Source organism: Ostrinia furnacalis, unplaced genomic scaffold (genome assembly GCF_004193835.3).
Source record: "Ostrinia furnacalis isolate ACB-3 unplaced genomic scaffold, ASM419383v2 OfSCF1480, whole genome shotgun sequence".
NCBI classification, from domain to species: domain Eukaryota; kingdom Metazoa; phylum Arthropoda; class Insecta; order Lepidoptera; family Crambidae; genus Ostrinia; species Ostrinia furnacalis.
In genome coordinates this window covers 125,242-144,882 of record NW_021131719.1, presented here as the reverse complement: position 1 = coordinate 144,882, position 19,641 = coordinate 125,242, and the positions used below count along the sequence as shown (strand labels likewise).

At 38.7% G+C, this 19,641-nt stretch overlaps 2 protein-coding genes, 1 long non-coding RNA gene and 1 pseudogene across 5 annotated transcripts; 3 read left to right on the top strand and 1 right to left on the bottom strand.

The window, feature by feature from the left end:
* Positions 1 to 1,642: 1,642 nt before the first annotated feature.
* Positions 1,643 to 15,479, bottom strand: LOC114352932 (leucine-rich repeat-containing protein 49). 3 transcript variants are annotated; one of them, XM_028304696.1, is made up of 13 exons: positions 15,246 to 15,479; positions 14,880 to 15,052; positions 5,521 to 5,652; positions 5,147 to 5,356; positions 4,786 to 5,064; positions 4,546 to 4,699; positions 4,331 to 4,470; positions 3,255 to 4,201; positions 2,997 to 3,171; positions 2,718 to 2,916; positions 2,413 to 2,637; positions 2,115 to 2,339; positions 1,690 to 1,708 (listed from the first exon to the last, which is right to left on the bottom strand). In XM_028304696.1, exons 1-12 carry the CDS (start codon positions 15,270 to 15,272, stop codon positions 2,133 to 2,135), a joined length of 2,868 nt encoding a protein of 955 aa, XP_028160497.1. In that variant the 5' UTR covers positions 15,273 to 15,479; the 3' UTR covers positions 1,690 to 1,708; positions 2,115 to 2,132. The 3 variants fall into 3 exon arrangements, with proteins under 3 accessions (XP_028160498.1, XP_028160496.1, XP_028160497.1); XM_028304697.1 differs by having other exon boundaries at positions 1,643 to 2,336; XM_028304695.1 differs by having other exon boundaries at positions 1,649 to 2,339.
* A 319-nt stretch (positions 15,480 to 15,798) lies between these two features.
* LOC114352934 (lanC-like protein 3) lies at positions 15,799 to 17,413 on the top strand. The gene has a single exon (XM_028304698.1). It carries the CDS (start codon positions 15,940 to 15,942, stop codon positions 17,230 to 17,232), a length of 1,293 nt encoding a protein of 430 aa, XP_028160499.1. The 5' UTR covers positions 15,799 to 15,939; the 3' UTR covers positions 17,233 to 17,413.
* A 9-nt stretch (positions 17,414 to 17,422) lies between these two features.
* On the top strand, positions 17,423 to 18,700 carry LOC114352921 (uncharacterized; annotated as a pseudogene).
* Positions 18,701 to 19,136: 436 nt separating this feature from the next.
* LOC114352937 (uncharacterized) lies at positions 19,137 to 19,576 on the top strand. The gene is made up of 2 exons (XR_003655897.1): positions 19,137 to 19,174; positions 19,479 to 19,576. It is a non-coding gene; the product is annotated as an uncharacterized LOC114352937 (long non-coding RNA).
* Positions 19,577 to 19,641: the final 65 nt, after the last annotated feature.

Below are 19,641 nucleotides of genomic sequence, written 5' to 3'. Positions count from 1 at the left end.
AGTTTCGAGCGTATAGTATAGTTTGCGAAGGAGACGGCATTTATGTCAGTATAGCCTGACCAGGAACATAAAAACCCTGGCATAGAGGCGCATCAATCGCATTTGATAGTGCAACACTGAGTACAGTCGTACCTGTGTTAAATTAATAGGCTAACTTTATTTATCAGGATTAAGGATTACGGGCTAATTTAATATTTTCATAAATTAACGAAAACATATTATTATAGGTAACCTGGTTTAAATAAATTAAATGAAACCATCAATCGAGCTAGTAGGATTTATTTTATTATTCATCAATAATCAAATTCAGAACTTGAATATTCAACTGCAATGTCTGCTAATGAACGCTTCAAACTCGGTACTTCTTTCCCAATTCCATAAAATTCAACACTTAGAAAGTGACAAAAAACTTTAAAATAGGTAGTTGAAACAAACCACAGCTAATTTTCATAGTGGACTGTACTATACGATAAACATGTCAGTCAATTTGACAACCTTTGTTGGAAACATTATTCAATGAAAATATTGTCCGAACCCTTGGTATTTCTCTTCGACAAATACTTTAACACATTGTGAACCACTTTTCTTTCACGACTATAAAAAGATTTTAGCAATTTCATTCACAAAATCAATTGCGCACATTTAAAATAAAGTTTGTTTACACTTTGACAGCAATAGACTGACATGCAAGGTGACATGTCAATGAAGTTTTTAGTTATTGTTGCCATTAAAAGAAATTAGTACCATTAGATTTCTGCAACATGGCGAGGGTTTTTATGTTCCTGGTCAGGCTATAACTCACATTATTCATTAGTTTAAGTACAGTAGAGTTCATAAATATGTTGGCAGTGCCAATGCTTCAAAATATTGTTAGCGTCATAACGATCATATTTCAATAAAAAATCAAACACCAATAAAATGTAATCATAATATCATAAACATGTTGCGGTAGCTCAGTGTTTATAATACTGCGCTACAATATTTTGAAATATGGGCACTGCCGCTATATTTATGGACTCGACTGTACCTATTATAATACATCTCATAAACATGTTACTGATAAATTAATAACGTTACGGGTGATAATGAAATTCAGTTTCGACAAAATGAAATTTAAACCTATAATAATAATTGTCATTTATTGTTGTTTCTACGTCAGTAGCAATGGTGAAAAAAAAAATGTTTTAAAATCGGTGTGCGCTACTTACTTTACGACCACGGTGAATGTTCTTGATATCAGTCTTTGTAGTTAAGTTAACGATTTATTACCTACTCCTAAGTACTACGCATACCTTGCGGGTACGAAAATAAAAGGCATGTTTTATAAAATCTCTTTATTTCTACACAGGCACACGCAAGGCAGTCGTGTCTATAACTCTAAAAGTGGCTTAAAATTACATATCGCCGTATGCATCTATCAAAATTGACTAAATTATTCATAGCTACTAAATTACTGAAATACAATATTTTGCTAACTATCCCTATTTTTGAGCAAATATAAAATCTCAGTCCACAAAGACTACAAATTCAATAAATATCTATATATATAAAAGAAAGTCGTGTTAGTTACTTCGCTTATAACTCAAGAACGGCTGAACCGATTTAGTTGAAAATTGTCAGGGAGGTAGTTTAGAGCCAGGAGAAGGACATAGGATACTTTTTAGTGCCATTAAGGCGGAACAAAGTTCGCCGGGTCAGCTAGTTTATCCTATAAATAAATAAAAACTGATAAATATAGTGTGCATTGGATAATTCGATACTTTTTGATTGTAATGAAGACATTTTTATTGTTTGCTTGTAGGTTAACATTATTACCACTATAATGAAAACTTTGGCGGTATTTATAAAGGTTTTTAAAAAGTCATGTTTCGTCAGTCATTCGATTCTATTATTACATTTTGCTTACTCTTCAACTCGAAACTGGGTCAGTAATAGATAATAATATTACACAAAAATGAATTCAGATATTAAGTATTATTGTGATTTTATCAGATTAAACTTAAAAATTTATATTTCAAGCAGGATTGGACATTTCAATGTTTTTGAATAAAGTAAACGTGTAGGTACTCAGTTGGTTATGTATGTAACTACTTGAATTTTTACCAATAAATTACCTTAAACCAGAACATATTTTATAAAGTATCCATAAGCATACGCATTTGTTCTTTCACGTGGCCTTCCATATCGGAGAAATCTCGTAGTATACCTTCTATCATTTCTATAAGCATTGTAGGCCATTGAAGTTCAAGAGTTCGCAACCGTTGCGCAGCTCCGCAAGCTAGTTCTATAGCATGTGATAATTGTCCGCGACCACGTACTCTCCAACTCATATCTTCCTGCTAGGAACAATGGATATTAAATATTACTTTTACTTAAAATATAAAAAAATATTTGAAAGCAAACAATCATTACCTGAGACACATTCCCTTTCTTATATTGAAGAGCTTCTTTTGCTATTACATCTCTCAAAGCCGGATCTGCTGCTCTTAACCATGCTTTAGCACTAACAGAACTGTTTCCGCTTCTCCCCAATCGTGATAAAAGTGGTTGCAATGGAGCATCTGGTAAAGCTCGTAGCACTATATCGCTAAGACCGCCATATGTTTGGTTTGCAGCTTTTATATCTTCATCAGTTACCTTATAAAAGTAATTCATAATCAAAACTAGTTTTAAATAATATTACTTATCAAATAATTATACAAAGAAGTGCAGGTTACCGGTTCATCGTTAATTTCTTTTAGGCCCCAATGTGCTAGTCGGTACACAGCATATTCTCGCCAAATCTTTGTATGTATTGGGTTGCCTTCAGACATAACTGACAAACCAGTTAAGCCACGTAACTCTGCTAAAGCATGTAATTGGCCAAGCCACTGAAGACCAGTTGCTCTCACGGATATATGAGTTACATTCGGAAACCTGTAAAAAAATCATGGTATATTTTTAGTGATTTTATAGGGCGAACTGCCGAAGTTTAAAAATCATAAGTAGGTACTCACTTTGTTTTAAGTTCAGGCAAAGATTGTGCTACGGCGTTGAAGTGTACATAATGAAAAGCAGCACGAGAAACTGTCCGAGCTCTTTCCCAGTCCCAGTCTCTAGAAAGACGCCTAACTGCACCGGCTCCCCATGCACTGACCACACCATCACAAACTTCAACTAGATAATCAACTCCTGAAAAAGAAAAAAAATCTTTTTAGAAAGTACTGAATTATATTATGATTGCAAATACGCAAAAAGTATTGCTGCAAACAAACCTTGTTCTCTGTCTTTAGACAAAGGCAAAATAGGCTTTGGAACTGGTTCAGATGATTTGAAACTAGCTAGACTTTTTCCAGGTTTTGCTCTTGCTGTTGAAGCCCGATTGGCTGATGAAGCTCTTTCATTTCTCCTGGATATTGTTGCACTTCTTATATTCCTACTACCATTTCTACTATTAATAGAACCTTCTCTTCTTAATATTTTACTATTTTGTTCACTGCCCGATGTGGATGGTGTAGCGACTGAACCCACGTTTGTGCTGCTAGAAATATTGCTAGCATTCTCACTATTATCAAAGTTTTTGTTTTTTATCCTTCGGCTTTCAGGATCACAAACTGATTTTGAACGCATAGTGCTAAAATCACGACGTCTCAAAGCTGTTGGCATGCGTCTTATTTGCCTTTTTCTTGTTTCTTCTTCACTGTCACTAGATGACGATGGTAATGAACTAAATGAAGAGTCAACTATTGGATCTACACTAGAAATACTTTCCCATCGTTTTAATATTGGTTCAGTGCCATCGGATAGTTTTACGTTTTCTAATGACGATATTATAGGTAAAAGAATCGGTGGTAAACGCAAATCACTACTCGTAGAAGTTGAATGTGAAGCATCTGTGTCTTGAGAGGCGCTTCTTTCTGAAAAGTTAACACGTCTTTCTGAAGGTTTTGCTGTAGAACTTCGCTGTAGTTTTCTTGTTTGCGATACTTTTGCCACGTTCTCGTTGTTTATTTTGATGTTAGTGTTACTGTTACTATTTTTAAAGTCTGAATCCTCAGCGTCTACGTGTTGTAGTGAAATAACAACATCGGGAAGATTTGAAGTCTCAACAGTTTGTATTTCACTTGGAGTGACAACTGCTGAAGATGAGTCTAATTCAAATTCTTTTTCCGCATCTACATTTTTAGTTTGACTCGCAGTAGAAAAACATTTGTTTTCCGACCTGAAATTATATGAAATTAACTTTAGGAAGCCTACGCGGTGTGTCTATTTTATTGTATAAAATGCGTTATAAGTTATAAAACATGGTTTTGTATCTCTAAAAAATGGTTAATGCGGTTCAAGTTAGCACCTGAGTAACTCCCAGTTAGTCCGTGCATTATGTATGATTTGATCACGTCGTGCTGCTTGCTGTGCCGTCCCGCCTAGAGCACAGTAAGCTGCATGAGCAGCTTCTTTATTACTTCGCCAAGCCATTGCGGATCTTCGAACCTGTGAGATAAAAACGTGCTTAAATTCTCATACAGACAGATAAAATAGCTGATACACTGATGTTAAAATCCATACTTGATCTGTTACGTGCATGCCTGTTAGCGTTAACAGGTTTGGAAGATAAGATACTAGAAACGGTGTAATGTCTCCTCCCAATGCAACTGGATTTCCATCCAAAGCTATATCGATCAATGAAGTAGCTTCAGCTAGAGATGAAACATCTTCTACACTGCAATAGTAATAAAACATGTATTATTAATTTTATTTCTAACTGCCTCGAAATAAATGTCTTATTATCCTGAAATTAAAACTCACCTTTGCAAGTCATTGTTACCCAAGTAAAGTTTTTGCAACTTTGGTGTGTGTTGAAATCCAAGCATTTTCTTCAAACGATTTCTTTTAAAGTTCAGTTCTCTCAATGACACTAACCCTTGAAGGTCAGTTTGTCCAATACATCTTATTTGATTACCAGCTAAATTAAGTACTTTTAGTTCACTTAGATTAGATAAGCCACTAACTTTAGTTATTCTATTTCCGTGTAAATCCAGAACTTCTAACTTTATCAGGTTTGAAAGTCCTTCTATTCTTTTGATTCTGAAATAAACAAATCTGATGAAGAACTTTTTCGTAAGCAAGTACTTTCGTACCAACAATAAAATTTTAGAGACTACATTACCTGTTTTTGCCCATAAGAAGCACTCTTAAACTAAAAAGTCTTTCTAAACATGTTATTTTATCTATTTGATTGTCATACACATCTAGGAATACCAGTTTCCCTAAATCTAAAGGTGACAGACCTGAAAGGCTATTGATTAAGTTATGTTGTAGTGACAATAATCTTAGACCAGGCTCTCCAACTATATGGGGAATAGATGATAGTCCCCTCCTGAAACGAAGAATCGATTATTACTCTATAAATACCTTTGTTCATTTGGAACCAGACAAATAATGATTTAATAATTGGTTAAACGTCAATCCACAAATTTTAATTACTTATTTTAAAATTTAAACGAATATTGAGAAGTCATAGAGTCGAATTAAAAATCTTACCTATCCAAAGTTATCCTATCTGGTAATCGATCCTTTTCCTGTGCAGTTCTTGAAAGCTGTACTTTTCCTTCTCCCACAGCTTGTAAATTAATTGCGTCGTCTTTGCCATCTTCTTTTGGTAAAAAATCATTTCTGTGGTAAAAATTATTAATTAAGGCCGGGTAGCAGAGAAAATGGCGAAAATGAGGTTTTCATTTTTCATTTTTGAGGTACTAAACAGTAAAATTAAAGGCTAAGATTTTTATTGGGCATAGTTGAGGATATTTTCTAGGGCTATTAACGGATGGAAACACGATTTGATGAAGTTGACTCGATAGAATAAATTCCCAAAGTTACCTCTATTCGTTTTCTATTTATGGTTTTATTTTTAAAATAAGCGATTTGAGATTCTAAATCTTTTACTAAACTAAAGTTCAGAAATAACTTGAGGGCTTTTAACGGATGAAATTTTTATATTGCGTCTTATTTAGTTACTATGTTAAAAAATGTGGAAAAAATCGTCCATGACGGCTTGGACAATCTCAATCAGTCGCGCGGTGGCGCTTACGGAGGACGGACGCGTGTCAGTTTTTTGGCCGTGACAGTTCGCGATTTGTCAATATTTTTGACAATGATGACTTTGATGAGTCACAGTATAATAATATCAGTGTTACTGGAGAAAGCTTAAATTTTTGATAATTAAGAATTATCAATTTTGTCTACCTATTGAAATTTAAATCGTTCGCATCCTTTTAAACGAAGACTCTACTCATGATACATAGTACATTCCTCAAATATGAGACAAAACCAATGAGTTAAAATTACATTTTAATAGTACCTACATACAATCGTCTTACACTCTTTAGAAGAGCACACTGACACAAATAAATAATAAAAAATACTGTCTAAGGTCTGTAGCTAAAGGTTTAAGCTGTAAGATAGAAGAATCTTGTAGCCAAAAAGATGGCAGATGCAGCAGATGTCAACGGATTTAAAACTGGAGTTCATATGACTCCTTGTAGACTTGAGTCTCTAGAGCGTCCCTTCCTCCACCATGCGTAAGAATGTTTCAAAAATACTGTCTAAGGTCTATAGCTAAAGGTCAAAGCTGCAAGATAGAAGAATCTTCTAGCCAAAAAGATGGCAGATGCAGCAGATGTCAACGGATTTAAAACTGGAGTTCATGTGACTCCTTGTAGACTTGAGTGTCTAGAGCGTCTCTTCCTCCACCATGCGTAAGAATTTTCACAAAAATACTGTCTAAGATCTGTAGCTAAAGGTCTACGCTGCAAGATGGAAGAATCTTCTAACCAAAAAGATGGCAGATGCAGCAGATGTTAACGGATTTAAAACTGGAGTTGATGTGACTCCTTGTAGACTTGAGTGTGTAGAGCGTCTCTTCCTCCACCATGCGTAAAAGTTTTCCAAAAATACTGTCTGAGGTCTGTAATAAAAGTCTAAACTGCAAGATAGAAGAATCTTTTAGCCAAAAACAATATGGCAGATGCAGCATATATCAACGGATTTAAGACTGGACTGGCACCACCTTGCAATGTCATCCTCTCATTGTTATCTGTAATGTAAATTATTTTTAAAATGTATTTAAAAAATAAAATGTTCGTTTTACTATTTCAATAATCTGACCTCTCAAGTCAACTACACTACACAAACACCTTTGTTCTGACATTTTTTTGCAGTCCGATAACTTTCTTATAAGTCGTAATATAAAGCTGAAATTAACAGGATAGCTTATTCAAGGAACATTTTAATTTGTCCATTGTATGCCATGTTTGTTCCCTTGTTATAAGGGATCGCGTATTCGGCCACGAAAGTAAGACTATTAAAATAAATTAGATTTCTTCTGTGGTTATAAAGGTGTACCAAGGGTACATGCTACACCTTTTTATTCGATTGTAAGAGTACTGGTTTACTCACAAATCCGTTTTATCTGATTTTCGAAATCATTTAATTACACTGGTGTTTATCATTCAAATCAATGACTAATGTTTGAACTAATTTGGACATATCAAGGTCTATCATTGGTATTTTTTTTTTTGTATGGCTTCCGACATTGAAAAAAATATATTTCACAAGTAAATAAAAAGGCGTAGATAAGAATTAACATTATTTTATTTATTTAATGAAGAGATACTAAAAATTGGCATTTACAGTTTCTAAGTATTGTACACCGTTCAACTACCCACCCGCCATCCTGACGTCAGGTTGGCGGTGGAACTTTGTTTTTCGTTTAATTTTGTTTATAGATAAGTACTAAAATTTTTATCTTCGCTATCAAATAATAGTAAAACACTACTAAATACCAGAATATGTTTCATTCGATTTCATGACACCCCACCCGCGGTTCTGACGCACACCCTTATTTTTGGTGCCAACTGCTCGCCCTTCGTATCACAGTTTGTGAAAAATAAAAACGCCGAGAGATTTGAGTCATCCATGCCGGCCGCTGTCCTAGCAGTCCATAAGCAACACTACATGCAAATATGGCAACTCAGCTTGTGAATGACGTCACCTACATTCACGGGCAAGGCGGCTTCGAATTGAGAAACTGGAATTCAAATATTCAGTCTGTACTTCGCGATCTACCTAAAGAAAGCTTGAAATCGACACCTGTAACTTTCAGAAGTGGACAAGAATATGAAGGCGAACGTACTTTGGGCCTAATTTGGTTCCCGTCTGAAGACAGCCTAAGTTTTGATGTGTCATTCAAACGAATTCCCGCGCCAATATTAGCAGGACACAAAAAACCTACTAAACGAGAGATGCTGCGTGTGCTCATGTCGATATTTGATGTCTACGGGTTTTTATCGCCTATCACTATCAAGGGGAAAATAATGTTACAGGACACCTGGAGATCTGGCATTAATTGGGACGATGAAATAACAGACAAAATATTTATCAAGTGGACAGAGTGGCTAAACATACTGAAAAACTTAAGTCAAATACGTCTACCGAGACACTACGAGGCGGCAACGAGAGATAATTACCGCGACGACTCAGAAGCTGTGCGAGAGGGCGCGACACACGATGTGGGAGCGAGCGCGTTGCACAGCTCGCAGCGACCCGCAGCTGAGCGCTATGCACACCTACAGCTACACATATTTTGTGATGCGTCCACACAAGCGATGTGTGCAGCAGGCTGCTGCCAGCAGCTTACTGGCGTTGGATTGATTATAAACAAAACGTTCAAGTCGCCTTTGTATCTAGTAAATGCCGCGTCGCACCTGTGAAGTACGTATCTATGCCGCGCTTGGAGTTACAGGCGGCCGTTATGGCGGGAAGATTAGCCGACAGCATAATTCACGAACACAGAATTAAACCTGAAAGAAAAATATTTTGGTGTGATTCATCTACGGTTTTATATTGGATACGCAATGATGCACGGAATTATAAGGCGTACATCGCTCATAGATTAGGCGAGTTGGACGAACTAACGGAAATAAATGAATGGAGATACATACCTACTAAATTGAACATCGCCGATATCGCCACACGAGAATCCTGCGATATCAATACTTTGAAAAATGAGTAGAAGAGCAATCGTGGCCCCGAGAGGTAGAAATACAACCACCTGAAATTTGCGACCTAGAATGTGTAAACAATATTCAAGTTACAAGTGAGTGTTTACCTGCTGTCCCTGAACCTGAAAGGTTTTCTTCATGGCTCCGGTTGGTAAGATCTATGTGTGCTGTGTTATGTTTTATAGATAGATGCAAGAAAGCTTCTACTGGTGGTGCAGATGGCGCGACAATGGAACGCGCTGAGAACTTGTTGTTGAAGTACTCCCAGATGAAAGCATTCCCAGATGACCTGCACAACCTGCAACATAACAAAAGGTTAGATGGCAAAAGTAAGTTACTTACCTTATCGCCGGTGCTCGCCGATGATGGTCTGTTGAAGCTGGCTGGCCGCATCGATGCTGCAAAAGATATACCTACCTACGTGAAACAACCTGTCATACTCGACGGCCGCTGCCATATCACTCACCACATTGTTAAGTACTACCACATAAAAGCATGCCACGGTAATCAGGAAACGGTCGTGAATGAATTGAAGCAGAGGTACTGGATTTTACGACTTCGACCGACGGTGAAATATATAACCTCGAAATGTATGTTGTGTCGCATCAAGAGGGCTCAACCTCAACCACCCAGAATGGGTGACTTACCTGAAGCTCGGGTCGCTCACCATCAGCGCCCCTTTACTTTTACCGGAGTTGACTTGTTTGGACCTCTGGAAGCGACTGTCAGCCGCCATCGAGAAAAAAGGTACGGTGTAATTTTTACCTGTTTAACCGTTAGAGCCATTCATATTGAAATCGTGAACTGTCTGACTACTGATGCACTAATAATGGCTCTCCGGCGGATGGCGGCCAGAAGAGGGTGGCCAAGATACTTATATTCGGACAATGGTACGAACCTGAGAGGGGCTGATGCTGAGCTGAAGAAATGCATCCTAGAACTAGACGAGAAACTGCTGAAAGAGGGAGCTACAACCTACGGTATGACAACTTCTTGGATTTTTATACCCCCAGCTAGCCCACACTGGGGAGGTGCGTGGGAACGGCTGATTAGAAGTGTGAAGACTACACTTAAGGTAGTATTGAAAGAACGAGCTCCACGTGACGAAACACTCCAAACACTGATGGCTGAAGTGGAACAGATAATAAACAGCCGTCCCCTCACACATGTCACAGTTGAACCAGATAGTACAGAATCACTTACTCCAAATCATTTCTTACTCGGAACCTCCTCAGGCTCACCAACCCTTGGTGCCTTTGATGAATCTGATATGAACCTTCGAAAACAATGGCGTATAAGTCAAAGATTGGCAGACATGTTTTGGAGGCGCTGGGTGCGGGAGGTGCTTCCTGATATGCGTCCGAGACAGAAGTGGCAAGATGAGCAGAAACCCCTGAAAGTGGGAGATCTTGTCCTGATTGTAGACCCCAGCTCCCCTAGAAACGTGTGGCTGAAAGGCTTGATCCAGGCTGTACTAGCCGGCAGAGATGGGCGAGTCCGAGTAGTTGACATAAAGACAAAGTCCGGGCTCTTGCGGCGGAATGCGACCCGCGTCGCACGTATAGCAATGGGTGATGAGTGCTGTAGCAGCACTAAGGGGGGGAGTGTAGGCGACGCGTGAATGCATTATTTGTTTTTACTTAAATACCTAGTTCCTTTGTTATATACCTAACTATGTATTCTTTATTTGGCTTAATTAAACGTAAGGTGTTGCGCAGGTGACGCGAAGACAGCAGATTCGCGAGGGGCAAGAGGCGCGGGAGGGGCGGGCGCGTGCCCGCTAGTTTTGTCGAATACGGAAATCGATCGATCAATTTTTCAGTCATCTTTTGGCACGATCGCGCACGCACGTACTTTGCGTCTCCTCCGTAATCACCATTTTCGTAAATGTATTCGTGTCTTTTTATTGAAATCGCGTTGTATCCGTTACAGACGTCATGACGTACTTTTGAACGTTAACGTCACTGGAATCTCTCCAGAGAAATCTAAAGGCATGGCAATCCTCATCCCTAATCTTTATCCTAAGAAACATGTCCTTTATATCGCCAATAACACCTACAGGATGTTCCCTAAACCTAAACATAATACCCAACAAAGACTGTAACAAGTCCGGGCCTTGTAATAAAAAATCATTAAGTGAGCATCCCTTAGATTTGGCAGCTGCATCTTAAACTAATCGCAGCTTCTGTTTATTGGGGTTATCAACCCCAAAATGCGGCAAATACCATACATGACCTCTAGGGGTAAGTAAATGTTCATTTTCGCTAATTTCACGAGCATAATCATTCAGAAACAAATGTTTAATTATATCACGATATCGAGAGCCATATCCTTCATCACCTGTAATTTTTCGCTCGACAGACAATAAGCGTTTAAACGCTGAAGGATATGAATCAGGCATTACGAAGTCGTCGTATTTCCAAGGCAGTCCGACGTGCCAATAACCATCTATTAATTGTGAAGTTTCATTTAAAATTTCTATTGCGCGTAGCTCGTCAGGATTGCGACGCGGTTTAATACCTACTCCTGTAGACTCCAAAGAAAAATATCTATGAACGGCATCGTGTAGTCGCTTATCACTATACAAGTCACAGTCAAAGGTAGGGGTTGTGGCGGGGGGCAGAGGCGAGTTGTTATTTATTGAGTTAATTAAAGACAAATTCAAAATAGCGTCCGCGTGCCCACCGACAGACCCACCTGTGTATAGCTCGGAACAGTTAGTAAGAGACACAAATGTGACGTCACTCATCCATCCGTGAACGCTCCATCCTAACGGGGTTTTTGTGACGTAGGGCCCACACTGCTGCTCATCGTCTTTTATACATTCAATTGGGGTCATAAGGTGGTAATTGTCTTGACCTATTAACAATTTTGGCTGTGCACTACAATTACATAAACCTAAATGTTTATATTGAGAAAACAAACTTGTATTTGAAATATTTTGCACAGGCAAATTTAATTGCGACATTATTCGAGCACACAAGTTAAAAATATCACCATTACTGTTCATAATATCAAAGTTAACAATTTCAGTTTGACATACCAATTCATCGTTCCATGCGCTCCGCGCGCGCATTGTACTTTGTTTACCATGGAGTCCCAGCTGATCAGCGATATCGGACGCGATCAGGGTCACGGTCGCACCATCGTCCAACAACGCATGTGTGTGAACACTTACACCACTAGGACCGCGCACGGTCACCGGCACTACCTTTAAAAACACTTTATGACACTGAGATTCGATCACATTATTTACTGTTTCATCACTAGAACGATTTTGTGATTTTTCAGGCTGCTCCTTACAGGAGACCGGTTTACTCCAATGTAGCAGGGGGTGGTGCGGCTGCCCACACTCATCGACGTCGCAGTTGGCGGCAGTGCACTCCGAGGGCTCGTTGTGACGTTTTTGTAGGCATCTATAGCACAAGTTATTTGTGCGTGCGAATCTCCAGCGGTCTCTGCGCATAGCACGTTTAAACCGCATGCATTTTTCTAATGCATGAAATTGACGCCGGCAAAACATGCACTTTAACGAAGTGTGCGGCTTGTTGTTATCATCGGCACAAAATAACACGGCTTGGTTGTTTCTGTTGTATGTAAAATCTCTCTTCTTGTTATCAGACTGACTTTGTATGTAGCTAACGCCAGACGATGCAATTTTTTCAGCTTCAGCGTACAGGAACTTTGACAACATTTCAAGTTTAGGTAACATTTTGTTGTTTTGGTTGTTGTGTAAGTAATCTGCCCACTTGGTAATCAAAGTAGTCGGCATTTTAGATATAATAATCGACACTTGCTCAGGTCTGCGTAAATAATCCTCTTCGTTAATAGCTCGTGCAGCTGCGACACAGTTCTTTATCTTGATGGCAAAATTAACTATGTCACCGTGGTAGTTTTGCGACAAGGGCTGCAATTTTTTTAGTTGATGTGATATCTTACGCATTATATTTTCAGGCCTGCCGAATCTGAGTTCGAGAATATCCATAACCTCTCTTGGTGATGTGGCGGTGATAAGCAGTGAGCTTGTGGCCTCCTTTGCGTCACCACGGAGACACTTTCTTAGACGCCATAAATTTTCTGTGTCTGAGTAGTTGCACATGCGTGTAGATTCTATGAACGCTTCTTTAAAGTGTAACCACTCCATGGGGTTGCCAAAAAATAGTGGTAGGTCCTTAGATGTCGCTAGCCTTGTGAGCAGCTGCTGATCAGTGTTTGTCGGCCTAAGACGAGGCAAGGTTGATCGCCTCACGTAGGGCATCTGCCAGCTTATTTACCTCGCTGTTCCTTATTGATGGGCAGCGGGCGGGAGCTTGATCTGCTGGTTTAATGTTCAGATCAGCGTGCGACGTTTCTAACCACTGTGTCACCTTGTCTTTGGTGGATTGTGATGATGCAGATTGACGCGATCCGTCCAGGTCTGCTATATCAGCGTCCAACTTTCTTTCCAGCAGCTCCTTCTCAATGCGTGCTTTTGTACGAGCAGCTGTAGCTTCTGCCAATGCAGCTTGCGCCTTAGCTTCTGCTTGTGCAGCTTCCAGGTCCAATTTGGCCTTAGCTTGTGCTGCTTCATATTCAAGCTGTTTTCTGCGTGCCAGCGAAGAAGAGGTTTTTGCAGATACACTTGCCTTGCTGCTCTTGGTCTGGGAGAAGGTTTTATGGTGAACAACATCTGCTTCGCTTTTGACTTCGCGCTTCTCAACACAATGTGCAGTCGCTTGCTGTCGCCTAGATGCGCCACGTGTGGTCACGCCCGGCGTGTGTGTAACAAGCGACATTCCTGCTTACAGGTTTTATTCCTCGTTGGTGACCCGGTTTGAAGGACGNAATTACTACGCAACAAGAGCTATCTATCTATGTATTTGATTCCGGGATAGAACGACTTTCAAAAAAAAAATTTGCCAGGGTAATGTTTGAAACGTTACCCCAGAAAAATCTGTGTTTTCCTAATAACTTTAAAACTATAATTTGAACGAATTTTGCTATTAGTGGACAAATTTCTGCTCACGATGGACTAATTATTTGCTATACTCTGGACTCTCTAAAGCAAAACATTTATAAAAATTTTGCTGCGGTAATGCACTCCAGGTAACCGTGTGTGATGCTCATTGCTCATAGTGACTTTCGATACAGAGCCCCGTACATACGTTATACATAAATTATGGAAAGAAAACACCCAGACCAATACAAACAAATATGTATGCAATTTTAGTATGATATTTTTATTTATTAATAAACAAAAAGACTGAACAAAATTGATGCGTGTACTGATTAATGTAATTAACTACATGAAAAGCTTTGTGAATTGCAACAACTATAATTTATTATCCAAGCTCTTAATAATCGCTACTACGAGTAACTGATCATAAAATGTTTTTCCAATCGCTCAAGCTCCCGAGGATCTACCGATAGGTCGGGTAACGTAATCTTGAAATTCTTTTAGCCGGCGCGGAACTTCCGGAAGGTCGGGTGACGCCACGCCTCTTTGAACCGTGTTTACTTTGGCAGTTATATTCTATATTCATTCGATTCTAAAATATATTCCCAAAAATTTTGAATTTTGTTGTTTTAATTTGTATCACTTGGATATGATTTGTATTAGAAAGTGCTGTGAGTGTGACGCTTGAACGGAAGGAAGTCAACCTAACCTAACCAACTGCGTATTTCTTAACTGCGTATTTCTATACTGTGTGGCCGCGAGAGCTCTTTGGCGCGCTGTCTTCGGCGAAGTATTGCGCGCGCAGATCTTGACAGCGCGAAATACCTACTTTAGCAGAAATACCAAGCCTTAAAGTAGGTAAATCCAACTCGCAAACATTTTGTTTATTTATTTTGAGCACAAACCCTGATAATGTTGAATTAGAGCGTTGCGCGAACGCTGCTCGAGGGTCGGCGAACGCTGGCCGTATTTGCAAAAACAAACGGCCATCCCCACCCGCGCCTGCGTCCACCCGCGGCCCACCAATATCGAGGGATTGCGCCGATCGACCCCTAGCACGAAATGCTGTTTTCCTGACCTGAAACATTCTGTGTGTTATTGATTTCTCACATATCACGTCAAACTTTCGATTCATATCGCATGTTGCATTACATTAAAGAAACCAAAAAATGTAACATATCAAACTTTATATGCACAATACCTACACTACAGCAATACCTACAACATGCATAGCATTGCCTTAGTTTATGTTACGAAAAATCTATACTCACGTTACCACGGTTGTATGTGATAGGCATTAGCTTTAAAGCAATTAAACTAGTTCTAAAGTTTATCTAATTGGCCCCACTTGAATTTTATTTTATGAAAATAAATTCGTACAAAAGGCAGTTTTGGTCCATTTTAACAGTGTCAACTGGTTGCTAAGTTACAAATCAATCGTCTACTGACGTTGACTTATTTAGGCTCTTTGTTAAAATAACTCCAAGAAAACAATGATTATGTAGGCTGAGAATTGTAATACCTAGAACGATGAGGTATTTAAATAGAAAGAATATTAATAATATTCTATTCAGACTAAAGTTTTTTATGTAAGATAAAATTTATTATGCATTTCTTTTACTGCTGTTATTACTCTTATAGTCGAATGGATTTTCATACACACATGTAACTAAATATTACCACTGAGTTTTTCTTTTTTGTACCCGTTAATTTATTTTCAAGTTTTAAGTGTTTTGTTTTATTTAGATTTAATCAAAAAAAATATTTTTTGAACGCACTGAGTTAAAGTTGTGTGGTTGGCAAACATGTTTCTTTAAAAGTAAAAAAGTCATTTTCTTGGATGAGTCATCATGACATGTGTCAAAGTCAAAGAAGAAAAAACAAAAACAAAACAGCATCAACATTTTGATTTCTAGAAAATTGATAGAAGTAGAATTAATTGCGGATTGAAATGGTTATTGCTAAATGAACCTGCGCAAAGTGTTTTCTTTGAGTTCTTTTAGAAAGTTATTGTCAAGTGTAAGTCCTTTTGGTCTCAAAATGGTAAGGTTTTTCCAAAACCCATTTGAAGATTATCAGCCGGGTGCTGAGCTTGCGATCAGCAAAGACGACGTCAACGCTCAGATCACGGAGCATGTAAAGAACATAACCAAACGATTGCAGCCGACGCGTAAGAATGTCGACGGAGGCCTCTACGTCGGAGTCACCGGCGTCGGTTTTATGTTTCACTACTTGTCTAAAAATCCACTGCTCTCCGAGAACAAGCGAGGATACCTAGAAAAGGCTATGGAGTATGTGAAGCCCGCGTTAGAGACATCTGCGGGCGATAAAACGTCTTTCCTACTCGGCGACGCGGGCACGTATGCCTTGGCCACAGTTGTGCTGAAGGAATCCGGTGATGAGCAGTACCAAGAAATGCTGAAGATGTACAAGTCCCTTTACAGCCAGTTTCTCAATCCAAAGTTCTTGAAGTGTGGTGGTGACGAATTTTTCGTCGGGCGCGCGGGATACTTGGCTGGTGCTTTGTGGATCTCTCGCGAGTTACAAACGCCGGTATTCACAAATGACGAGCTGTACAAAATCTGTGACGTGATGGTCGCATGTGGCAGGGAGTACTCCACCAAGCACAAAAGCCCTTGCCCACTCATGTACCATTATTACAACACAGAATACATTGGAGCTGCACATGGAGTTAGCTTCATTCTACAAATGCTGTTATCTGTCCCTGGATATTTGGATTTCAACAAGTCAGCAGCTAAAGACATCAGGACCACCATAGACTTCATAGCTTCCCTGCAGACTGATGAAGGGAACTGGCCATGTTGTATGGAAGAGGTGGGTTTGAGTGACCACAAGCTGGTTCACTGGTGTCATGGAGCCCCAGGAACTATCTACCTCATGGCCAAAGCTTATCTAGTTTTAAAAGACCAGAGATATTACAATGTTTGTTTGAGAGCTGGAGAAATAGTCTGGCGTAAAGGTCTGCTACGTAAAGGACCAGGCATTTGCCATGGAGTGGCAGGGAATGGATATGTGTTTTTACTTCTCTACAGGTTGACTGGAGATGAGAAGTATTTGCACAGAGCTAAGAAGTTTGCTGATTTTATGTCTACTGATGAGTTTCTAAGGGATGCCAGGCTTCCTGATAATCCTGAGAGTCTATATGAAGGCACAGCAGGCACAGTCTGTTTCTTGGCTGATCTTCTTGTGCCAGATAAAGCTGAGTTTCCTTTTCAAGATGTGTTTTCCACTTATTAATATTTCATCCCTGATTGCTGTTGTTACTTTTCTTGGTAAAACATTATTTATTCTGAACTGTAATTTGATTATAGCTGTTTACCTGCATCTATTTGAATTGGACTGTTGACAGTAATAGCTTGTTACTCATGCAATTTTGTTGTCATTTGTGTTGAAATAAATTATTACTTTCTAGTCTCTACCACCTCATTTTCATTTGCAAGCACCATGGATATAAACTACTTTTTGAATTTCATCTCAATAGCTGAAATATCGCTAGTGATTGATTTACTGAAGTTAAAAGAAATCCAAAATGTGGTCAATATAAATTGTGATGGCCAAAAAAGTATTTTTCACCACAAAATATTGAATGACAATAATATTCATGCTTCATACTGGAGTTTGAATTCTACAGACCAAAATATGATGCAAAGGTCATATCATAAAACTGGGGTCATACTTGATGCTTCATGCAGTAACTGGGAGCAGGCTCTGAACAATTTTGACAACAGCATGTTTAGAAATGAATTCATATGGTTAATTATCACTGAAGATCTTCTATCTACTGCAAGATCATTGACGAATTGCCCCATTGAGATCGATTCTGATGTAACTGTGGCTCTAAAAACTAATGGTATTTTTATGCTGTATGAAGTGTTTCATACAAATTATTCGAGTGGCGTGCTTTCGATACGCAATGTGGGATATTGGGATACATCCTTGCATGTAAATGCTACTTCTTCTAGAAGGGATCTGCAGGGCTTAAAGATGCGGTGTCCGGTGGTGGTCACCGACAAAGTTGTGCATCAAACTTTTGAAGAGTATCTCAGCAAGCACCAAGTGTTTCAAGTGGATTCCCTCCACAAGTTGAAGTTCGTGGCATTGCTGAATTACATTCGCGATATGTACAATATGAGGTAAAGCTGGTGTCATTGCTTTTACAAGGCCCGATTCATTTTTACAAGAGTTATAGGGCCATATAGCTGAGTGGAGGAGAATGCCGAATGGCATTAAGTTCGCCTTATGGACTGTAATTTATGTGCATATAAGTTTTAAATAAATACCTAGACTACGTAGAATACTTTTTTAGCTATGAGCTGCAACGCACGAACTCCTGGGGCTACATGCGTAACGGCTCGTTCGACGGCGTGGTCGGCTCGCTGCAGAGGCAGCACGCAGACTTTGGGGGATCCCCGCTGTTCTTCAGAGCCGACCGCGCTGAGCTGATCGATTACATCGCCGAGACTTGGCAATCTAGGTATCATTTATCATCATGAAGTATGTTAACTACTTCGATAGCGTATATGAGTTTNTTTATGTTCCTGGTCAGGCTATATTAACTTTGAAGATTTTAAGCTTTTAAAGGATTAATAAGATATTATATCTTAAAGTATCTCAATATGAACTAACGCCTCCTTCCAGTGAGTTTGTCTGTATCTACCATGTTCTTAGGACTTGGATTCTATTCCTGATGGATCACAAAAATTAAAAATAACCGTATTATCTCAATTCTGTCAGGACAATGACGACTCCTTTGATATTTCTAATGTCTAACACCAGGATATTGATATTGCTAATTCCAATCCAACCAACATAATGTTTTGACAATCGAAATATTATATTCTACGCCGATTACATTAATTATTCACATACGCCTGTATCTGTCAATTTGTTGGCACTTCGGGTAGACAGACTCACATATTTAGCGATATTTGATCAGTATGGGCATCTAGGGGAGTCCCTTGGACGAATAAACCACTGGACGCGTAACGAGTGACGTTTTCGTCTTTACCCCGCTAGCACTTACCAAGGCTAAATTAGCCATGGTAAATGTTGTCAGGTTGTCACTTTGTCAGTATGACGCCAGCTCTCGAAGAGTAAAAATATCACGAAAAATGGGTAAATGTGCCGTACTTTATTGCAAAAATTATTCCTGTCACACAAGAAATGTTTCTTATCACGCGTAAGTACATTTTAAATCTATTATAGTAGCTATTTTTTCGTAAAATAAATAAAATTTGATATGTAAACAAAATATGATTACGTCATTTTAAAAAGTACTCATTGTACATGTAAATGCTTAAAACATGTAGCATATTTAATTTGGTTGGATTATAGGTTTCATTCATTCATTCACATCTCATTTTTTATGACGTAAAGGGCTTGAAAAATGTCGATAAGTTTATCGATATACCAAACAAACTGAAACTGAAATTATTCAAATTAATTTTAGATTTTGATAGATTTTTTTGTTTTGATAATTTTAGTCACATGAAACAAAAGATTATGAGATAGACATAGATGGAACATACAAAACAAGCACACCAGTAAATGTAAGTAATAATTACACCTTTTTTGAAATATGTTGTACATCAAAATACTACATCTTCGACCAAAGATAATATCCAGCTTACAGCGGAAACGCGAAAT

What these genes read in the sequence shown, in the direction of transcription:
- LOC114352932 (XM_028304695.1), bottom strand. Translation starts at nt 15,272, where the DNA reads ATGCCTATCACATACAACCGTGGTAAC. An exon ending in ACTAACTGGGAGTTACTCAG is followed by an intron (nt 4,202 to 4,330) that starts GTGCTAACTTGA and finishes ATATAATTTCAG; the next exon opens with GTCGGAAAACAAATGTTTTT. An exon ending in AGAAAGGGAATGTGTCTCAG is followed by an intron (nt 2,340 to 2,412) that starts GTAATGATTGTT and finishes CATTGTTCCTAG; the next exon opens with CAGGAAGATATGAGTTGGAG.
- LOC114352934 (XM_028304698.1), top strand. Translation starts at nt 15,940, where the DNA reads ATGAACCTGCGCAAAGTGTTTTCTTTGAGTTCTTTTAGAAAGTTATTG.